Source organism: Gavialis gangeticus, unplaced genomic scaffold, assembly GCF_001723915.1.
Source record: "Gavialis gangeticus isolate Ggan-Ray unplaced genomic scaffold, GavGan_comp1, whole genome shotgun sequence".
In the NCBI taxonomy this organism is placed as follows: domain Eukaryota; kingdom Metazoa; phylum Chordata; order Crocodylia; family Gavialidae; genus Gavialis; species Gavialis gangeticus.
In genome coordinates, this window is record NW_017729025.1 from 12039191 (window position 1) to 12058366 (window position 19176).

General features: G+C 40.3%; 1 protein-coding gene across 4 annotated transcripts in view; it reads right to left on the reverse strand.

Annotated features, from left to right (window-relative positions):
- Positions 1 to 1965: 1965 nt before the first annotated feature.
- Positions 1966 to 19176, reverse strand: part of ARID4A (AT-rich interaction domain 4A) — a 78746-nt gene continuing 61535 nt past the window's right edge. Inside the window, exons 15-24 of one of the 4 annotated variants that reach the window (XM_019518404.1) lie at positions 17454 to 17704; positions 15017 to 15214; positions 13135 to 13219; positions 12876 to 13008; positions 12512 to 12574; positions 9000 to 10118; positions 8708 to 8812; positions 7213 to 7428; positions 5994 to 6140; positions 1966 to 3787 (exon numbers count right to left, since the gene is read on the reverse strand). In XM_019518404.1, the coding sequence (XP_019373949.1) occupies positions 3684 to 3787; positions 5994 to 6140; positions 7213 to 7428; positions 8708 to 8812; positions 9000 to 10118; positions 12512 to 12574; positions 12876 to 13008; positions 13135 to 13219; positions 15017 to 15214; positions 17454 to 17704 (2421 nt within the window). In that variant the 3' untranslated portion in view covers positions 1966 to 3683. Of the gene's footprint in view, positions 3788 to 5993; positions 6141 to 7212; positions 7429 to 8707; positions 8813 to 8999; positions 10119 to 12511; positions 12575 to 12806; positions 13009 to 13134; positions 13220 to 15016; positions 15215 to 17453; positions 17705 to 19176 lie in introns of all 4 variants that reach the window. The other 3 variants (XM_019518401.1, XM_019518405.1, XM_019518402.1) reach the window with 3 other exon arrangements.

The window sequence follows — 19176 nt, forward strand, 5'->3', positions numbered from 1 at the left end:
GGCCCTGCTGGAGGCATCTATGTAACCACTCCACCCTTCAGTTTCTTTTCATGTAAAAAAAATGAAGATACTGTGTACTTCAAAGGAGTGCTGGTTCACTCTGTCAAGTTATCTCTACAACACTGAGATCCTTAACTGGAACATGCTATAACTGCAAATGTAAACTGCAAAGAGACCCTATCACCTCTGCTGCTTTACAGAGGTTCTTTTAATTAGAGAGCCTCTGCTGCTGTCTGGCAAAACCTTAAAGATGCTAAGTTTTGTTAAAATAAATAAATATATATTAAAAAAAAATCCTTACCCTTATTCACATTCACTGCTAATTGCTAAGTTAAGGAAAACTATATTTTACCTAGGCCACCTCTTTGCTTCACACACTGACAGTCCAATTTTTGCAAAATATGAATGTGTTACATTGTTCTGGGATCTCTGTTTCTCCTGCCTAAGTCTTTTTTTTCTCTTGCCTATCTAAACTGAATGGTTGCTATCTTGAGCAAACTGGTGCCTGGAAGGGAAATTAAAAAAAAAAGGTGGTTTAACTGGGTGTTTATAAACTTACATTTCTAACAACAGTTTTCACAGCTAGTACACAAAGTGGCTGTTTATATAAACAAAATTAGAAGGATGCCTTCTTTCCCTGGATGAAGTAAAGTTTTGAAAGAGGTTTTTACTATATTCATGGGACTGAACACTGAGGAAGAAAGGATCCATGTGCTTCCAAGGCACAACAAGAAAACAAATATTCTACAGCCATTTCCAGTTCAAGATTCTCATTCTTCCTGATTTGCACTGACACAATCTTGCACTCCTAGTGCCATGTCACAGCACATCCTCAGATTCTTCAGTGACTCTTGTTGGTAGCTCAGCTACATAAGGGATGTTAGAGGTGCACAACTGAGTCAGCTCAATGTTTCTTATACTCATTTCTCCTGGCACATCCTATAAATAAAGTCTGAGGATAAAACACAGGGATGACTAGGAAGAAATACACTCCACCAAAAGATCCTCTATAGCACAGCCAACAGTAAACCATTAGCTAATCTGTTATCAATGTATCTGTTTGTAATACATAATATAACCTTTTTCTAAGACAATAAAGATATAGATTTGTTTCAGACGGGGGAGAGAAAGGAAATGCAGCAGAAGCTAGAACTGAAGCTCATTCAGTTTTAGCTTTTAGGTCTCCTTATACATCTCCTTTCCTAGCAAGTGACTGTTCCCTATTGAACATTTAAATCATCTCATTTTACAATACTGTAAATGACATAATATAGGAGAGAATGCTTTAAGTACCTATTAAAATTGGTATTTGAATACTCTGCCCAACTGATACACAAGTGGATAATCTAGAAAAGCACCTGTGGAAAGTAGAAGGAAAAAGAAGCCTTCTTTCTTTCCTTCAACGAACTTTCGTCTGCAAAACAAACATTCCTAATTCATATTCGGACATTAAACAGTTGTTTTACCCACCTCTTCAGTTTCCTTGCTATATTTTAAACAATCATAAAAATTAAGTAGAAGCAGTCAAACTTTCTCCATTTTGAAATTATACTGTAGTACAGAATGCTGGAGACTAATCCATAATTTATAATATTTAAAATAGTGATTTAGGCCAAATTGTTTCCAGTTTTTCATTATAAATACTGCTACTATTTAGGCACAGGCTAAATATTTGCACAAGATGTAAATTAATCCAAGAACAATACAGGAATTAATTCAATTACACTCAACATCAATAATTAACTTCTGCAAATATTAAGCATGGAAGATAATTTGAGAAAATGTGACCCATGTTATTTTCCTTATAAAATAAGTATTTTTATTATTTTTCATAGCTAATATAAAATTAACAGTAAAATGTAGCTCTGAAAAGTCTTTACAACACTTTATCAAGTTTGAGTTTCCTATTGTTTAGTCAGTAGATTTACAAGAACAATTATTTAAATAAAAAATAAAATATAAAGCCTATGTTTAAAACATGGCCTTTATTGATGCTCTCTAATGAGCTTCATATTTATCTTACATTGAAATAGTTCTGCTTTGCTTAAGAAAAGACAGAAAAAGTGCATTTACAAGAGTACTTTTTCTTTAATTCTCTGAGAAAATGGAAGGAATTGGAATCACAAGTTGACAAATGTGGTAAATGAAATTTCAAGAAACATCCATTTTAGTAATGCTACCTCATCACTAGTGTTTTGCTCCGACCTTCTGCTGTGTGAACCATAATATCCTGATATACAGTCTAGAGCATCTATGTTATTACTCTACAGCATATTAAACACAGAAAAAGAGGGTTAAAACCCTTTTCAATGTACAAACATGAATTAAAAAATTGATAAAAAAATCACTTTATACATAATGTATATGCAAACTGTTTTAAATACATGGTTTTGGAAGAGTTATTTACAAACTGTATCTGTCTGTGGGACAATCCACAGACAAAGCATACACAGTTGCTTTACTTTATTGTTGCATCTCAGCTCTGGGAGATATAAATTCATTCGGCAGTATAGCAAACAAACTGTGACAAAGCATCTTAAGGGCAACCCAATAGAATTTGTTCCTCAAAACAATAAGTACTAGGACTGCCAAAGTTTCCAAATAAGGTCATAATTTAATCCAATGCCTGATTACAGTTCTACACTGTGGAAAATAAGTATGGACAGACCCACTTTACATACAGGCATGGCTACTGGATAAACCTCCTGTAAGAGCTACAACTGATAGGTAATGTTTTATCGAAAGAGTAAACTAACCTAGATTTTTTTTTTCCAATTTTATTAATATTTTAAAAAATACATAAAAATACAACATCCAATGTCTGAATAAATATATTTAACAAGTTGTAAGATACCTTATTTTACACAAAAAAATTTCAGCTTTAGAAATCTTGTTAAATAACTTCATTGTTGTTATATATTTCATTTTTTGTCTTTTTGTAACAAAATAAAAACTCTGAAATTACATAGAAAAAAGACAAAATATTTTTGTCAAGGAATAAGATAGTCCACTGAAAACCTATTCACAATTCCACTGTAAACATTAATAAACATTAAAATATTTGCATAATTGTGTGCTCAAAAATCCTATAAAAAGTGGAAGACTTATTACAACTGTAGTTTTCAGTAAACTACACTTCCTTTCACAATTTATTTTGTCCCATATACACCTTTAAAACTGGGCACATTGCTGAACATATACTTTGGCAGTTCTGTATAGCAAGTGCTTCCACAAAGAGGAACTACTCACCAAGAGTTAACATACAGTTCGAGGAAAGTGCAGCAGTTACTCGATTCTTTTTGATAATATTTTGATGTCTGTTGGGTGCACCTGCTTTTCTACAATTTCCCTAGAACACCTGAAGGCTTCATTGGACATATCTTTTCAAATTTGGTAAGTGCCCTTTCTCTGTGCTGACAAAACACAAATATACACAATGACATACATGTCAGATTGTGCCTACAAACCTTCGGTTACCAATGAGCTTAATTTCTCCGAACAGTAAAATTAAAAATAAAAAAGAGGGGAGGGGAAAAAAACCAAACATACAGTCCAGCAGTGGAAGAGTGTACAGAATATACTTGGCAATGTCAAACCAGTTGAGTGCTTTCTGTGGATGTATTTCAGGACTTCAGTATTTATGTCCATGGCAGCAAGCTGCTGGCAAGGCAGAGAAATGTGTATCACCTGCATTCTACAGCAAGCACATTCTGTGGAGGAGAGGATGATGATGGACTCATTCCAGTGTCTGATGAAGCAGAAGACATGGATGCTCCTCTATGAGACACTGGAAATATTTAAAGTAGGATGTTAGGAACAGACTATCAATGACACTTCACGTTGGGGCTACTTCGGGCTGCTCTGATTTTAAACGTGTATCAACATAAAACAGTTTATGAGGTCTTAAGTAAAGCGCATCATTTCAGTCACGTGGAGAAAGTCAGACACAACATCTTATATCAGACCTAAGGCCAATATTCTTCAAAGTAGTGCTCTTAGTCTCTTTTTTCAATGAGAATTTATTACTTTATTTATTTTACTTAAAAAAGGCATGGAAGGAAGGAAGTGCTAACAGAATACTTTTCAATCCTACTAGGAAAATCCAGATGGATTGCTCATGCAGCCACTAGCAAGTTCTCATGTTTCAGTATGATTTTACTGAACTCATCGCCATGGTATCAGAGCAACTAGTACTGAATTCAAGATAACAATATTAACTAGAAAAAAAAAGTTTTATGAAACTGGTCTAAATTATTTTTTTTTTAATTCTCAGGTTCATGTGAACTGGACAACCAATATCACCATTTCTGTATTTCTGAAATCTTAAAAGAACTAGATTTTGTTATGCTAATTGCAGAAACCCAGATTTACGGTACATTTTGAAGTCCATGTTTTTAAAGGGGGGAGAGGTGGTTAGACATGTTCCTGCAAAGCCAGGCAGAAGGTAGGGTACAGTAGCATCTCAAGCCAAAATTTGTAGCACTACAAAAAACAAATCTGTGGGTGACCACAGATCCAAAGCTGCCTGGCTGGAGTGCAATAAAGGCATGCTCTTCAGCTAGGGGCGATGGCTGCTCCTTAGCTCACACTGTCCCCAGGACTTTAAAGGGCCCAGGGAGCAGCTCCCCTGTCCTGTGGTTACATGATGGTAAATTTAAGACGGCAGGCAGTCAGGCCCAGGGCTGCTTGCAAGATGCCTGGCAGGCTGAAAGGGCTGATTGGGAAGAGTTGCCCCTGGTCAGCCCCTGCCACCACCACAGCCCATTGCCCACTACACTCCTCATCCCTTTCTCTGCTTTAGAGAAGGGGTGGGGAGAGCAGAGCACTGCAGGACAGTAGAGGGTCTAGGTCAGCATTTCTCAACCCATGGGTTGCAACCCAAAAATGTGTCACAAGAATATTTCAAAGGGTTGTGAGTTACAGCAGGGCAGAGGGGCAGCAGGAAGGCATCTGCCTCTTCCAGCAGGGGAAGGGGGTGGGTTAGAGCTCTGTGGCTGGGCTGGCAGCACTGGGAGTCAGTGCCCATGCTCGTGGAAGTGGGGCGGCCAGGAGATGCCGCTCGGGGGGTGCGAAGGGCCATGACCAAGGTGCCTGGTGTCACGCGGCAGCCCCAGCCCAGGGCAAGGGGGGTGCCACAGGCCCCCCCGCCTCCTCCCTTCAACCTGTGCCAGGGCCGGACTCACTCAGCTGTCACTTGCATAAGCCAGAGTCACCACAGCTGCCGTACTCCAGCCCATGTGGGATGAGGGCAGCTGGGGGGCCCCCTGGCAGGGCTGGGCGGGCAGGGGGCTGTGGGTCAGGAGTGAGGGACACCAGCATGGCTGGGGGGGCAGGGGGGGAGAAGAGGCCAGGGGGGTGTGGGTTGGGATAGATCATGGGAATTCGCAAATGGGTCGTGGTAGGAAAAAGGTTGAGAACCACTGGTCTAAGTAACATGCCAGATGTTAAAATTAACATGGGATACTTACATGCCAGAAAAGTTCCACTTTCAACAAGTAACTTTTAAGGCAGGTTTGACTTTTTGCAGCGGGTTTGCCATTTTTATCATGGGATAATTGCTTTAGCATCTGGCATGCTATCATTAAATGTGTGACCTTTGCATTAATACTGCACAATACATGTAATGTCTGTCAGGCCCTTACAGCTAATTCAGAGGTGTTAAACATTTAGTCCATGGTCCAGACGCAGTACATGGAGCCGTATCATCGAGCTCAATGGGTCTCCCCACAGGTATGAATATTTGGCAGTGGGAGTAGTGGGAGCATTAATTCCTGCACCCCCGCTGCCAAATTTCTGCCATGGGGTGCCCTGGGGCCAGACAATGTGGCCCTAAGCTAACTGGTTCAGAGAGGCTGTCTTGGGAAACAACCTGCTTCATTAGATGCTACAATAAGGGTGAGTTTTAAAATCTGTAAAATAAAGAAGTTTTATATTTTCACAAAAGGCTTCTTATGATAGAAGGCTTATACAGTAAAGGTAAATTTTAAAGATACCTTCTCTATCTTTCTTTTTTAATCGTTTCCTTCTCCTGTCTATGGTTGCTACTTCTGACTTCAAAGACATGTAGTATTTCCGTATTTCCTGTAATTTTTCTTGCAGAAAAGAGATTCTCTCAGTGCTGTTCATGTTGTCCAATTCATCTTTAAGAGGGGAAAAAATAATTTTACTCAATTTTTGTTAAAAAGGTAACTGTAATTCATAGATGATATCATACACACCAACATTACTATTAAATAAGGTTACATCCAAGATAAGGTGCCAAAGCCTTTATATATTTCCTTCAAAACACAAACTGTCTGATTAATTCCATTTAATCCAGGGTGCTTAAATTCTAGGGACAGAGACTAAAAAGAACTGTGCTCCCCATGAACAGAAGGCTATACATTTCCATCATGCTTGTAAAGGTCGACATTTCTCTCCCCTCTGCCTAATGATTGATCATCAGTACTGCCTAAGAGTAAAAATACTACTTGTCCTGAAGATGTCTTAGTTTCCCACAGTTTAAGGCTACACTATTTTGGACCATAGGCAAAAAAATCCAAAAACCAAAATTCTTTTGCCATCTCACACTTCATTTGCAACTTGAATTTTAGCAGCTGACAACTCAGTACTTCTTGAATTACCAATTAATGACTTTTAATGCCATCTGAAAATTGGGATAACTCTAGGCTACATTCAAATTTATAAAATGTCAGCTTCATGATCTTGAAATAACAACAACAAAAAAATGAAACTGCGGAGTAAGGGCAAGAATAGAGAAAATGAAAATTTAAATAGCAATTTTTATAGGGATTCTTGTGTGTGAACTGTAAGGCACAGAAATACCACTCAGTATAGTTTTACAATACTGTTCATAGAATCATAGAAAATTTGAGTTGGAAGGGACTTCAGGAGGTCACATCTAGTCTCAAAGCAGGACCAACCCCAACTAGATCACTGTAGCCAGGGCTTTGTTAAGCTGGGCCTTAACAACCTCCAAAGATGGAGATTCCACCACCTCTCTAGGTGACCTGTTCCAGTGCTTCACCACCCTTTTAGTGAGAATGTTTTTCCTAATATCCAGTTTAAACCTCCCTTGCTGCAAACTGAGACCATTGCTCCCTGTTCTGTCATTTCACAGTGCTTACTTGGAATTGTTCTAGAAAATAAGCCATGGACCTTGGACCAATATAAATATTACTTAAATATATAAGATCTTAAAAAAATTCTTACTGAGCTGAAAACTCCATTTATACACTCTGGGAGAAGCATTCTGCTGATGATGTTTCTCTCTATGTTTTTCCTTTTCTCCATCTTTGATATGAGGGGAAATCACTCTCGCTGGGGATCGAGCAAGCTTCTGTGGTTTTGACATATTAATGTGTTTGACTGGAGTACATTTACTTGAACTGTCCAGGACTGGAAGATCTTCACTGTCACTACTTTGTCCTATGAGAAATTAATTTGGATTAGAAGAACCAGTACTTTGGTACTCTTTAAAGACTACAATTTCTGTCCCCCAAAACTGTAGTTATAGTTGAAAAAGTGACTAACAAAAAACTGCACTTTTTTACTCAAAAGAACCTGCTTGCCGGATGCATTCCAAATGTTATCAAAACTCAAGGTAGAGGTGAGATCTTTTATTAGATCAACTAAATATTTGCAAAAAAAATCCCTTTATTTGCAAGCTTTCAGGCACACGCACTCTTCTTCAGGCATAGTTGGTCTAATAAAAGATATTGCTTCTACCACGAGTTCTGATTCCTTTTGCCTGTAGACCAATATGGCTACAACCTGTATTCCAAATGTTATCAAATTATCAGCAAATCCAAATATTGTATTTTTTTAAATCTAATTTGACACACTTGCATTAAAAATAAACATGTAATCTAATATTTGTTTCAGTCCACAGTTACTGGATCTTTTTTTAACATCCTTCCCCCCTGCAATATATAACTTTTGACAATAGTAACATAGAGCAGTTGCACATTCAAGATGCACAAGTTTCCAAACATTTTAAGTTACAGTGCCCATAGAAATATTAATCTCCTCACTCTGCATACAATAATGAAGGTATAACTTTAACAACTCATTAATTTTTTTTCAGTTACTGTAGGAATCCAAATATTTTCAGTATGTGGCATTTAAATCTGAAAAATGCTATTATTTGCCACCGACTATGGTGACTGATTGAATTACATTCTTTTAGCTTTGGTCAGCGTTATCACTAATGAGCTGTGAGAGTAAATTCAGATTTCAGCAAATTAAAAAAAAAAAGTTATGTATCCAATCAAAGTGTGAACATGAACATTTTCTTCCTAGAAGTGTGACACTTATCTAAATTAATTCAAAAATATTTTTCTTGTACATTAAAATTAACCTTTATTCTTGCATGAAAAGCACTTGACCCACATTTTCAAGAAAGCGATTCTATTCAGCAAAGAAAAGGAAGAAAATGACCAGAAGAAAGGTAAATAGTCGGTGTGCTCTTACATTCAGTTACTTTGAAAAACCACTAACTGATTAAAAAAAAAAAGATGATAGTCATGGAACTACCAGCTTATCGCATAGCTAATATACCCATTTCTATCATGGTTCTAGATCCATTAATACTAATGGAAAGGCCTGGCAAGGAAACTCCTATCTATGAAAAATGGTGGTCTACATCCCAGGGCAGCAGTTTTTTTCTATACACATGCCATATACAAGCATCCCCTGCTGAACCTACCTGTTCCATTCTTTTCATTTTTGGCTACAGCACTTGTTCGCTTTGGAGTACGCTTTTGCTTCTTTGCCAGTGTCCCACTATTGCCATCACTTGGCCTTTTTTGACCTGCTGGACAGAAGAACACACTCTAATATATGCAAGGTCTAACATATAGGTTTGAATCAAAATGATCTTTAAAGACAGCTAACTGCTAATGTAATAGCTTTTTCATTGTATACCAGCCACCCTAAGGAAAAACAGACAGTGGTGGTTTCAGGATCTGTCAAAAAAGGGAGACTTAGCAGAGACTTACCCTTCTCTCCAGTGTCCCTTTCTTGTACTGCTAGACTACAAATGCTTGAAGTCGTACTGGCTTCAAATCCATTAGCAGACTCACTTTCACAGAGACCTTCTTGAGATTCTTCTGCCACACTGTCCACCTCAATAGTTATATCACTTTCACTCTTTATACTGCGTGATTCATCCTGACTAAGGGTAAGGGGTGAGGCCACTGAGAAGTTTGGCTGGACTGCAGAGGGTAAGGCAGATGGGTTTGAATGTGGAGTGTTGGAGCCTGGCTTTTCCAACACTGCATCCTCAGTGACGCTCTTTTCCTTCTCGTCAAAGTCATCCAAGTCCACTTCATGGCAGAGGAGAGTTTCTGGTCCAATTTGAGGCATGGTGTCATCCTCATCTTTTAATGGAACATTCCCACTTTCCTCAGATGGACATTCAAAGTTTTCATTCATTAGCTGTTGAACCCGTTGGTCTGATTCTGCCACTAGCGATGGCATTTCCTCATTTTCAGTTCTGAGTGATTCTTCAGCATTTAAATCTTTACATTCTGCTGTCCCGATACATTCATTGGTCTTCTCAGTTGCAATGTTTGACACTTCCGTCTCACTCTCCAGTCGTACTCTTTTATCAGGGGATGACTGTTCTGTTTTCCTTTTCAAAAATTTCTTATCCTTTATACAAGGTTCCATTTCATTTTCAGTAGTGGTGGAAAACTCTTTAGTATCCAATGAAGAAACATCTAATCTTTCAGTTTCTAAGAGAGATTCATTTGTTGCCTCTTCCTGGCTTCCTGGAATCTTTACATTCTCTAAAGAAGGGTCCTTTGTCTTGCTCCTTCTCCCCTTCCCTTTAGGTGATTTTTCAGTCTCTTTTTTAATGTCTTCCACTTGTTCAGTTTTATTTCCAAAAATCTGAACAATTTGCTCACTTTCTTCAACTTCCAGTTTCAGAATTTCTAATGGCTGCACTTGAGTCCTGTCGTTTTCTTTCAATGCGTGTGAAATCTTTGGGTTTTCTTCATCAGGTTTCTCATCAATTAGTTTTTCATTTTTTTCTGGTTCTGAAATTTCTGGAGAAAATTCATTCAAAGTCTTTTCAGAACTCTCATCTCCCTCACTGTCAGATGAGTCAGAGTCTGCCAAACACAAAAAGGTAAACACGCCAAAAAAGATCATCAGTTAAAACACAACTTCTGATTTCAGCCACACAAATACTCAACAGTTCCAGTTTTGCATCAACTTCAACTATAAAAAAGTTGCTATTATATTTGACCTACTTTTGCTACCATTTTTATTAATGCTATTTTAGATCGCTCTGGATACATGGTATCAGCCATTCCATAGAAAGCAAGTTCTTTTTTATTCTGTTAACATTACTCTGCTATTTCTATATCCCCAAAAAGCAACACATTTCAGGAGGATAAGATGCTTTTACAGGTTCTCTATCTAAAGATTTCAGTTGTAAGAGATCTCCTTCCCTTTGAATTGACCTCAAAAAAGAATAGATGGCTCAGAAAACAAGTAACAGGATACAGACATTTCATTGTTAAACCACTGGCATGAATAAGACACTTTATATACAACAAGCACTATTATGCTGCCAGATTATTATGTTGCTGGAAACTGTATGAAAGGAGTTGACTGTTTCACTTCAATTTCTTCTGGACCTGGGTTCACACCATCAAAAAAATGTTGCAACCTGTAGCAGGACACTAGGGTGCCTGCTACTGAATAATGGTAGAAGGGGCTTAGCTGTCACTCACCAGGACAGCAGGTGAGAGTTGCTAGGACAGCTGATTGGGTCAGCTGACTGCCAGGGGGCTGGGCCTGGCCTTTATAAGCGGCTGGGCCGGAGCCTAGTGGGCAGTTCCCCTCCCGTGGTGGCAGGAGCAGCAGCCCTGCTATGGAGCAGAGCAGAGCAACCTGACAGCCTGACCGTCTGAGGCACGGTATGAGGGGAGAGAACCCTGACAGGGAGGCTTAGGAAGTAAGCCAGGGTGGCATCGCAATTATGTTATAGCTGGCAGGCTTACTGTTTTGAGTTACAGCCGGTTGGCTCATGGCTGGAGTTTCTGTTGGGTTATTTGCAATACTAAACCGGAGGACTGGGTGAGGCTGTAGGGGTGTGAGGAGGCCTCATGGGAGCTCCCCAGGAGTCTGGGGGTTCCTGCCTGCCCTGCTCGGGCACAGCAAGCAGTGCCTGGGAGGCACGGCTGTTTGGCGCCGGTGTGGCGCTGCGTGTGGGGTATTAGGCCGCAGCCCGTGAGGGCGGTACTTGCCTAGTAGGGCGTAGGACCCTGAGAAGGGTCAGGGGGCCAGGCATGGCGGCGGGCCACCTGAGCCCCAAGCACGACAAGCGCGGGACAGGCCCAGGGAGGGCGACGAGCGTGAGGCACACGGTGTACAGTCCAGAGTAGGGCCAAGCGCGCGGTGAAAAGTCCGGAGAAGGACAGAGTGTGCAGTTGAGAAGCCCGGAGAAGGGTGAGGGGGTGAACAGGAGCCCGGGGAGGGCGCATATTCCAGAAAGGCCCCAGAGAGGGGGCGAACTTATTGGGCACGCATACTGAGGGACCCCAGAGAGGGGGTGCGCGTATTGAGGCAAGCCCAGGGAGGGGCGAGCATATAGGCATAAGAACATCCGGTACAACTGCGAGGCTTGGGGTGTGCTACAGGGGAGGAAAGAGGCACACGTAGCCCATAAGGTGGGGTGCGCCAGTACAAGAGCGCCGTGTGCAAGGGGACAGAAGGCAGCCTTCCACTGATAATCATAAGATCAAAGATGTGGCGGGCGAGACAAAGGGTGCATTTAGGACCCAGACTGTGGCACGGTAAGGGCGCCAGGGGGATCACGGCCGCCCCGGTGCCCCACCCTGTGACACAACCATTTGTACTTAACTACCTTGCTAGAGGCATCAGCAGTGATGTTGAAGACTGAATGACCATAGCACTAGTTCACTTCCTATCTCTGGAACTTATCTTCTTAAAATCAGGATTGAGGGACAGCGATTAGGGAACACAAAGTGCATCAGGGCTGTCCAACTGGTGGCCCATGAGGGATTAAGTTACAGCCCCTCGGCTCCTACCTAGCTGCCACTCCCCCCCCATCACTGAAGCTGCAACAGCAGCTGATGTCCCTGGACTCCCCCTTCTTCCTCTAGCTTTTGCTGCCTGCCTCTGCCCACCATAGAACAGGGTGAGGGGGCAGAGCTCACGTACAGGGTACACAGCAGGGGGGTAGGGAAGGAGAGCCCAGACATGGTGCAGCAGGAGGGCATCCAAATTGTGTGCAGCCTGGGGAGTCTGTGCCTTGCTCTGGGAGTGGCCTCCAGCCACTGAATAGGTGGACACCCCCTTGGGAAGATCAAATACCAATTGCCCATTACATTTCGCTTTAGGTGGTAAACAGATGACTTTGCTCTCCAGCAATGTCAATTTAGCTCTACCAGCAGCATTAAAATTCACCAGGAAAAAAAATTAAACCTTATTTCAAAAAGGTTCTAAAAGCACACACAGGACAGAGATCACTCACCGTTTGATCCCCTATCAGAATCAAACATTCCTGAGCTACGTCTCGTTTGCCTGCGAGGTGTTGCTAAAATCAAAATCAAAATTAATTAATTTATATAGAATAAATATTGCACCAGAAATCGTGAAGTGGTATATTGTGCTAGTAAGCTGGCTGACTGCATGGGACTAAAACTGCTGCTTTACAGCACAGCAAAATGTTTAAGTTTTCAAACTGACACACATTTACCTTGCTAGTGCTTACACAAACATCCATATATGGTCAATTAAACAATCGTGAAAGTTCCCAGCAGATATACCTTCTGTTCCATTTGGTAATGGTGAACAAACTGACAAATTACTCCTTGCACTTCTGGCTCCTGCTTTACCTTCACTATTAGGTGTTTTGGATAAGTTGCAAGACATATTTGATAGAAGTGTAGATTTCAGAGGGGGACGTCCACGTTTTGATTTCTGCTTCTCTTCATCCTTCTTTTCATCTTTTTCACTGTCGTCTTTATTCTGAAAACAAAAATAGGGCATTTTATGAACATACATCAGTGCTCAGAGTCAGAATTACCTCTCTTGTGCTACATATTAAAAATCGCTGATTAGGGAGTGAGCAGCTTACTGATCAAATAATCTTACTTTTGCTTTTTTCTTTTGTTTTCTCTTTGGTCCTCCTTTGTCCAAAGGCCAGATAATCCGATCAGCTTTCACCCATTCATCATATCTAAAGGCAAAGCAAACACACAGCATACTGTTACTATTGCAGTTAAAAACTGTTTTACTATAATATGATACAAAAATCAGGAGTTTATTTTTGTTATTGTTAGTAGAAGTAACAGCAATAGCAATCTTTAAAACTTCTGGCAAAAGGCAATTACAAATATTGACAGAGATTTTTGAAAGGTACAGATGGCACATTTATACCTATTAAATTTTCCTGCACTGCTAAGCTATAAAGAAGTGATGTGAAAATATATTTGTTGGGGGGAGGTGATGGAAGTCTACTTAGATTCCTCAGGAACTTAAAGAGATGGCAGTTTCAAATTGTATACACAAAAAAATTATTTTTTTTTAAGTTATGTGGCATTTATTGTACATGCAGTACATTATTTGTAACAAGGTCCATTAATACAACCTCTATTAAAGAATTTCTTCTGGATTCTAGCAGGATCATTTGGGGGACCTTTCCCCATCCCAGTAGCTCTTTACAAAGTTCAGCTTTTCCCCTATTCATAAATTTCTCTACCAAATATTATCTTTAATTATAGCCGATATTCAGGTGTCAGCACAACTTTGCTCATTTAAACATCCAAGTTTAATACATAAACTGTTGTTTATGCTTAAAATAGTATACTGTATCCTGATAAGCAGGGATCCAGGTTTTCCATTTCCTGTGGAAAAATGCAGATTTTTCCGCTTTAAAGGAAAAAAACCCTGCGGTTTCCCAGGTTCTCTTTCAGGCTGGCAGAGACCCAGCCTGCACAGGCCTGCTTGAGAGGAGCTGCTGGGGGAGCAGGGGGAGTGCAATCAGAGGCAGGGGGCCATGTGCAGATGTGCACACACACATGCATAGAGCCAGCAATGCAGCCAGGTAGTGCAGTGGACAGCAGCTCCCTGCAGGTAAGTCTATGGGGGGAAGAGGCATAGGGGAGGGTGGCGGGGCATAGATGACATGTGGGGGGGCACATGCCTTCTCAGACTTCTGTGCCCACAGTGGGGCATGGGACAGGGCTGCAGCCTGGCCAGACCAGCACTGAACAGGAGCTGCCTCTGTGGTCCAGTGGGCAGAACTTAGTGTAGGAGGGCAGAGTGGGGAGGCTTGGTGCACCCACCGCAGGGAGTGCTGCACCACCATGGCCAGCAAGGTGAAGTGTCTCCTGCCCACCTGGCATCAGCAGGGGGGCACAACTCTGCACTGCTGCCACCAGGGCGCTTCACCTTGGCAGCTATGGTGGCATGGCTGGCACAGGGCTTCCAGCAACGGAGGTGTGGAGTTGCACCCCCCGCACCACGTGGTGCCAAGTGGGCAGGGGGTGCCTCACTTTGGTGGCCATCGCAGCACAGTGCTTCCTCCTGTGCTGGATCCTGCCCACTGGGCCACAGGCAGCTCCCGTCTGGTCCCAATCCAGCCAGGCTACAGCCCCATGCCCTACTGTGGGTGCAGAAATCTGGGGTGGGGAGGGAAAGGGGCACATGCCACCACATACCCTGCTGATGCATTGCCCATGGCGTACTACAATTTACTGATATAAGTACTCCATTTGAAACTAACAAAGCTACATAGTTTTAAGAAGAGATTGGCTAAAAACCTGCAAACGGGCATGTGAGGAATTCCAGTAGCTTAAACAGGACTATTCACATGTGAGAAGTTACACACATGAAAAAGCATTAGCATGATCTGACTCTTCCATGTTACTAATTTACTGTGGTGCTCAGTGATTTGTTACCCTTTACCTTCCACTAAGATTTTTTTTAAATAAAATTTGGATTATAGTACCTAGATATAATTTCCCATTCTTACCTTACATTCCAACCATAGTAGTGTACTAAATATAAAACTTCTCCATCATCAACTTCGGTGCTTTTAATACTGGCTTCATAAATTTTCTGAGTTTTTCCTCGTCCATATTTCACTTTCACTTTGGTTCCAGTTAGACAGGGCTCTGTGTCCTCCTCATCATCCTCCCCTTCTGATTCTCCTTTGTTTTCAATTTCCTCTCTGTAACAAGGTATATTTAAAATACCCATGGATTAGGGACATAGACTGATGATTTCAAAATCACAGACAGACAGTCCCTTTCTAAATGAGGAAGAAGGAGTAGGGATATCCTTGGTTCATAAGCGCAGTATACAAAAAGCAACTTGAACATACAGTTTCTTCAAATCAGAAAACAGGATTTATGCAAAGAGAAAGGAAATAAGTGCTAAAATGATGCATAGGATTTATTCATAAACCACTTTTAATATGAACCATAATATGCATAAATATATCTCAACGTTTGAAAAGTCACCCTTTGGAAATGGTCATGCTGATGAAAGAGAGGCAGTGGGAATATATTATCCACTTCTGAGGCCTAACAAAAACAGGAAAAGACGATGAGGAGACTGTAAGTTTAAGTGCTAATACAGTTGCTTGGACACGCTATTTTAAATGTTGCATCCTCTCTGGTTTACTTTATAGAACCCACCTCACTGATGGTGAGCTAAGTTTGCATTGTCACTGAAGATGATAACAAATGCCTTTTAACAAGAAATAAACTCTGAAGCTTTTAATAATTTTATCTACTGTTTAAAATAAGGGGCAGGTGTACCGAAATTGTCTTTTTAATAACCCTCATCTCATCTGATCTACTTACCTGCATGGTTTCCCACCTTTTTCTTTTTTAAAAAGAAAACAAAAATTAGATTTTGAGTGAAGCAAAACTTTAAACTAATAACAAGAGATAAAGAGATACTAAGAGACAGAGATAACAAGAGAAAGAGATAAAACAGCCAAAAAGCATAATTCACTTTTAAACAGAAAATAAATTCTAAGGCATAGTCAAGAAAGAAAGATCTTGCTGAGGGAACAGATTAAACAAAAAGGGAAGATGACTGACAAGGCACTTACCTACCATTAAAAAAAAAAAAAAAGGAAAAAAAAAAGACTTAAGACACCATAGATATTTAACATACCTATGCAGCCTGCTGTACACCCACACTGTATCTATGTTTGAATGGAATTTTTGCTTTCTGTGTTATTCTGCAAGGTCTTTCTTTTAACTGCATGGCACAGCCTTCCTTGAAGTCACTGTTTTTGCCACAAGTGCATCAAAATGAGATGGTGCAACCAGCACGTTCTCCAGTTGCTTCAAACAACACACATCAGGCTTGATTCAGTCTCAACTTGTGCCCCAAGTAGGCCCTGCTCCCCCAGCCACAAGGACTAGAAGAGAAGAACAACAACATCCCAAGTGGCAAAGCCAGCTTAAACAATTAAGACACAGTCAGAGGGCAGCCAGGCCTAGTGTGGTGGGAAGTAAAAGGCCTGTTCCACTTGCCTAACTTTTTGGAAACTAGCGATTTGAATACATTTCTGCCTGTCAGTTTAGGTTGAGAATAATATTTTTCTACCCGCTGACTGGCTCTTTGCTCCACCATCCCCTTATCCTTTCTTGTGGTCAGTCTCTCTCTTTGTGCCTTCCATGTTCTTTCTCTTGTCCTCTTCATTCAATCCTTCTCTCTTTCATTCATCACAATCTCTTTCCTCATGTTCTTAATTCATCTTTCCCACCTCCCCACTGTCCTCCATAATACCTTTAAATATTAATACAAATAATATTGTATATTTGCCAGTCATTACTGGCTATTCTGTATATAGCATCTCCTTCTAAATATCTATATATGGGCAGAAACCATCACTCACTATGTTTACACAATGTTTAGCACAGTGAGATCCCTATCCTAGCTGGCACATGTGCACATTACTATAATGAAATGCCAGTATACACTGAGCCCACAGTGGCTGAAGTCCATCCACAGGAATGGTGCAACAGTGCCTACTACTTACGGCTGGTGCACTGTTAGCTTACAGCAGTCCCAGAAGTGAGGCTAAGCTGACAGCAGAACTTGAGCATCCTGGGACATACTGATTAAGCATATCACCTGGGCAATTGTCAGAAACTCCTGGACAGCCCCCAAAATAAAAAAGCTGCCTGCCCTGGAGGAGCTCTATGTATAACACCGCCTGCCATTTCTCAAGGATGACCTCCTTTATCAGTACAGCAGCCCTTGCTGGCTCAGGGAGATGCTGTTACACAGGAAGGGACAAATTGTGAGTGAATCAAAGCCCACATTTTTCACATTTCTCGAGTTCAGATATCAGACCAGTCCCAAACCTTCCTTGTGCTTAGATGTACAGTGTTGCTGCAGCACTGCACAGACACAGTCTCAACACTAGGTATAAGTTAACAATGTACCTTTCTCTCCTGATCTCCTCCTCTTCATCAGATTCTTTATCAGATTCCTCTTGTTTTTTCATTTTCTTTTCCTTTTGCTTTGGTGTATTCTTTTTCCCTAATGGAGTCTCATTTTCCTTCTTGTCTGCGTTATCAGGTGTTTCATCTACCTCTTTATTTTCTTTGTTACTGTCCTTTAATTTGTCCTGTGTTTTATCATCTTCTGTTTCTTTTTTAGCAGGTGTTGCATCACGAGCAAGTCTCCTCCGCCCCTATGACAGAAATGGAATCTACTTAATTTTCTATTTCATGACAGAGAAAGTTATGCAGCATATATTGTGGACTAAAGTAGATCTCTATTTCTGAGTTATCACACACTATTGATAACTTAAAAACAGTTTTTGTTATCAAGACATCTTTTTATTTACAATAGTGGAGCTGTAACTTCCTATTATTATCCATGAGGCACCCTCAAGTTTGACAGGTCTCCCTTTTGGTTGACAGAATTTAGATTTATTAACCTTTGTGCCTTCTAGAAAGACTGGATTTTCCAAAGGGAGAAGAGAAGCCACTTGGTGTAGCTGGTGAATTGGTGGTCATTATTATGGGTGGAACTTACTACGGATTTCCTGTTTTACTAGCAAATAGGATAATAATATGAAATGGTCTTTTTAGAAATGTCACACTTTTATATTCAGATTATGTATAACTTTATTGTATTTATAATATAAACACACATTTATTACACAGCTTTGACAATTCAGGGCACCTATACATGTGCTCCAGGATTCCAGGGGGGGAGGTATTTTTAATTAGATTGGCTCTCAAGAGCCACTCTAATTAAAACACCTGCAGTGTCTCATGTATTCAGTGTCCTGCATTTCAAAAAGGTGGTAGGGGCACTTTAACTAAAGCTCATTCAACGTGTAAGAGGTGCCCTCACAGACCTGTAGGTACCCTATTAAGTAAGCATACAACGATTATGGTTACTTGGAATAAGTACATTTTTATATAGTCAAGGTTACCTATAAATATCATCAGCTATATTCCTGAAGCTGAGTTAACTAGTCTGATTAATTCTGTTATCCAACAGTTCAAAACAATAATAAGAAAAAAAAACCTTCCAACTCTGTCCCTCTATACTTGCAAACTTTTGCAAAAACTCTCATAAAAATTACTTTTGCAGCATTTCTGGAAGGTTACCAAGTTTGAAATCTCTCCAGAAAGGCACCTCTGATTCAGATAGACACTTAATGTAAAAACTAACTTCTTACATTTATATTATATTTATTTGGGCAGGCATTTATTTAGCAAGCAAGGTTCAGTTGGGCTACTGCTTGCATCTTATTTATTTAATATTTTAGCTGCCTTTATACTTTATTTGATCTACTGTAAGTCACCCTGAGTCCTTTCTTGGGAAGGACAGCGTATAAATTTAATAAAGAAGTAATTGCTGCGTAAAGCACATGTTTTAAACTGTTGGTTAGGTAACATTTTTAATAAGTTTATGCTCAGTTTTTTAACTTAATATGGCCATATTTTTCTAACAGAACTTGGTCACAAAAGCCTTCATCAAGGAAACCAACATTTGCTTTTATTTGGAAGCTAGCTTACTTGACAAAAGACAAAAGAGACTGCCTGTGAAGTAAAAATAACCTGTACAACTAATACTGCTTATCTACTTCATACTAAGCAATTAAAAATGTATAGGTACTTAGAATTTATTTTGCTGTAGTGATTGAGA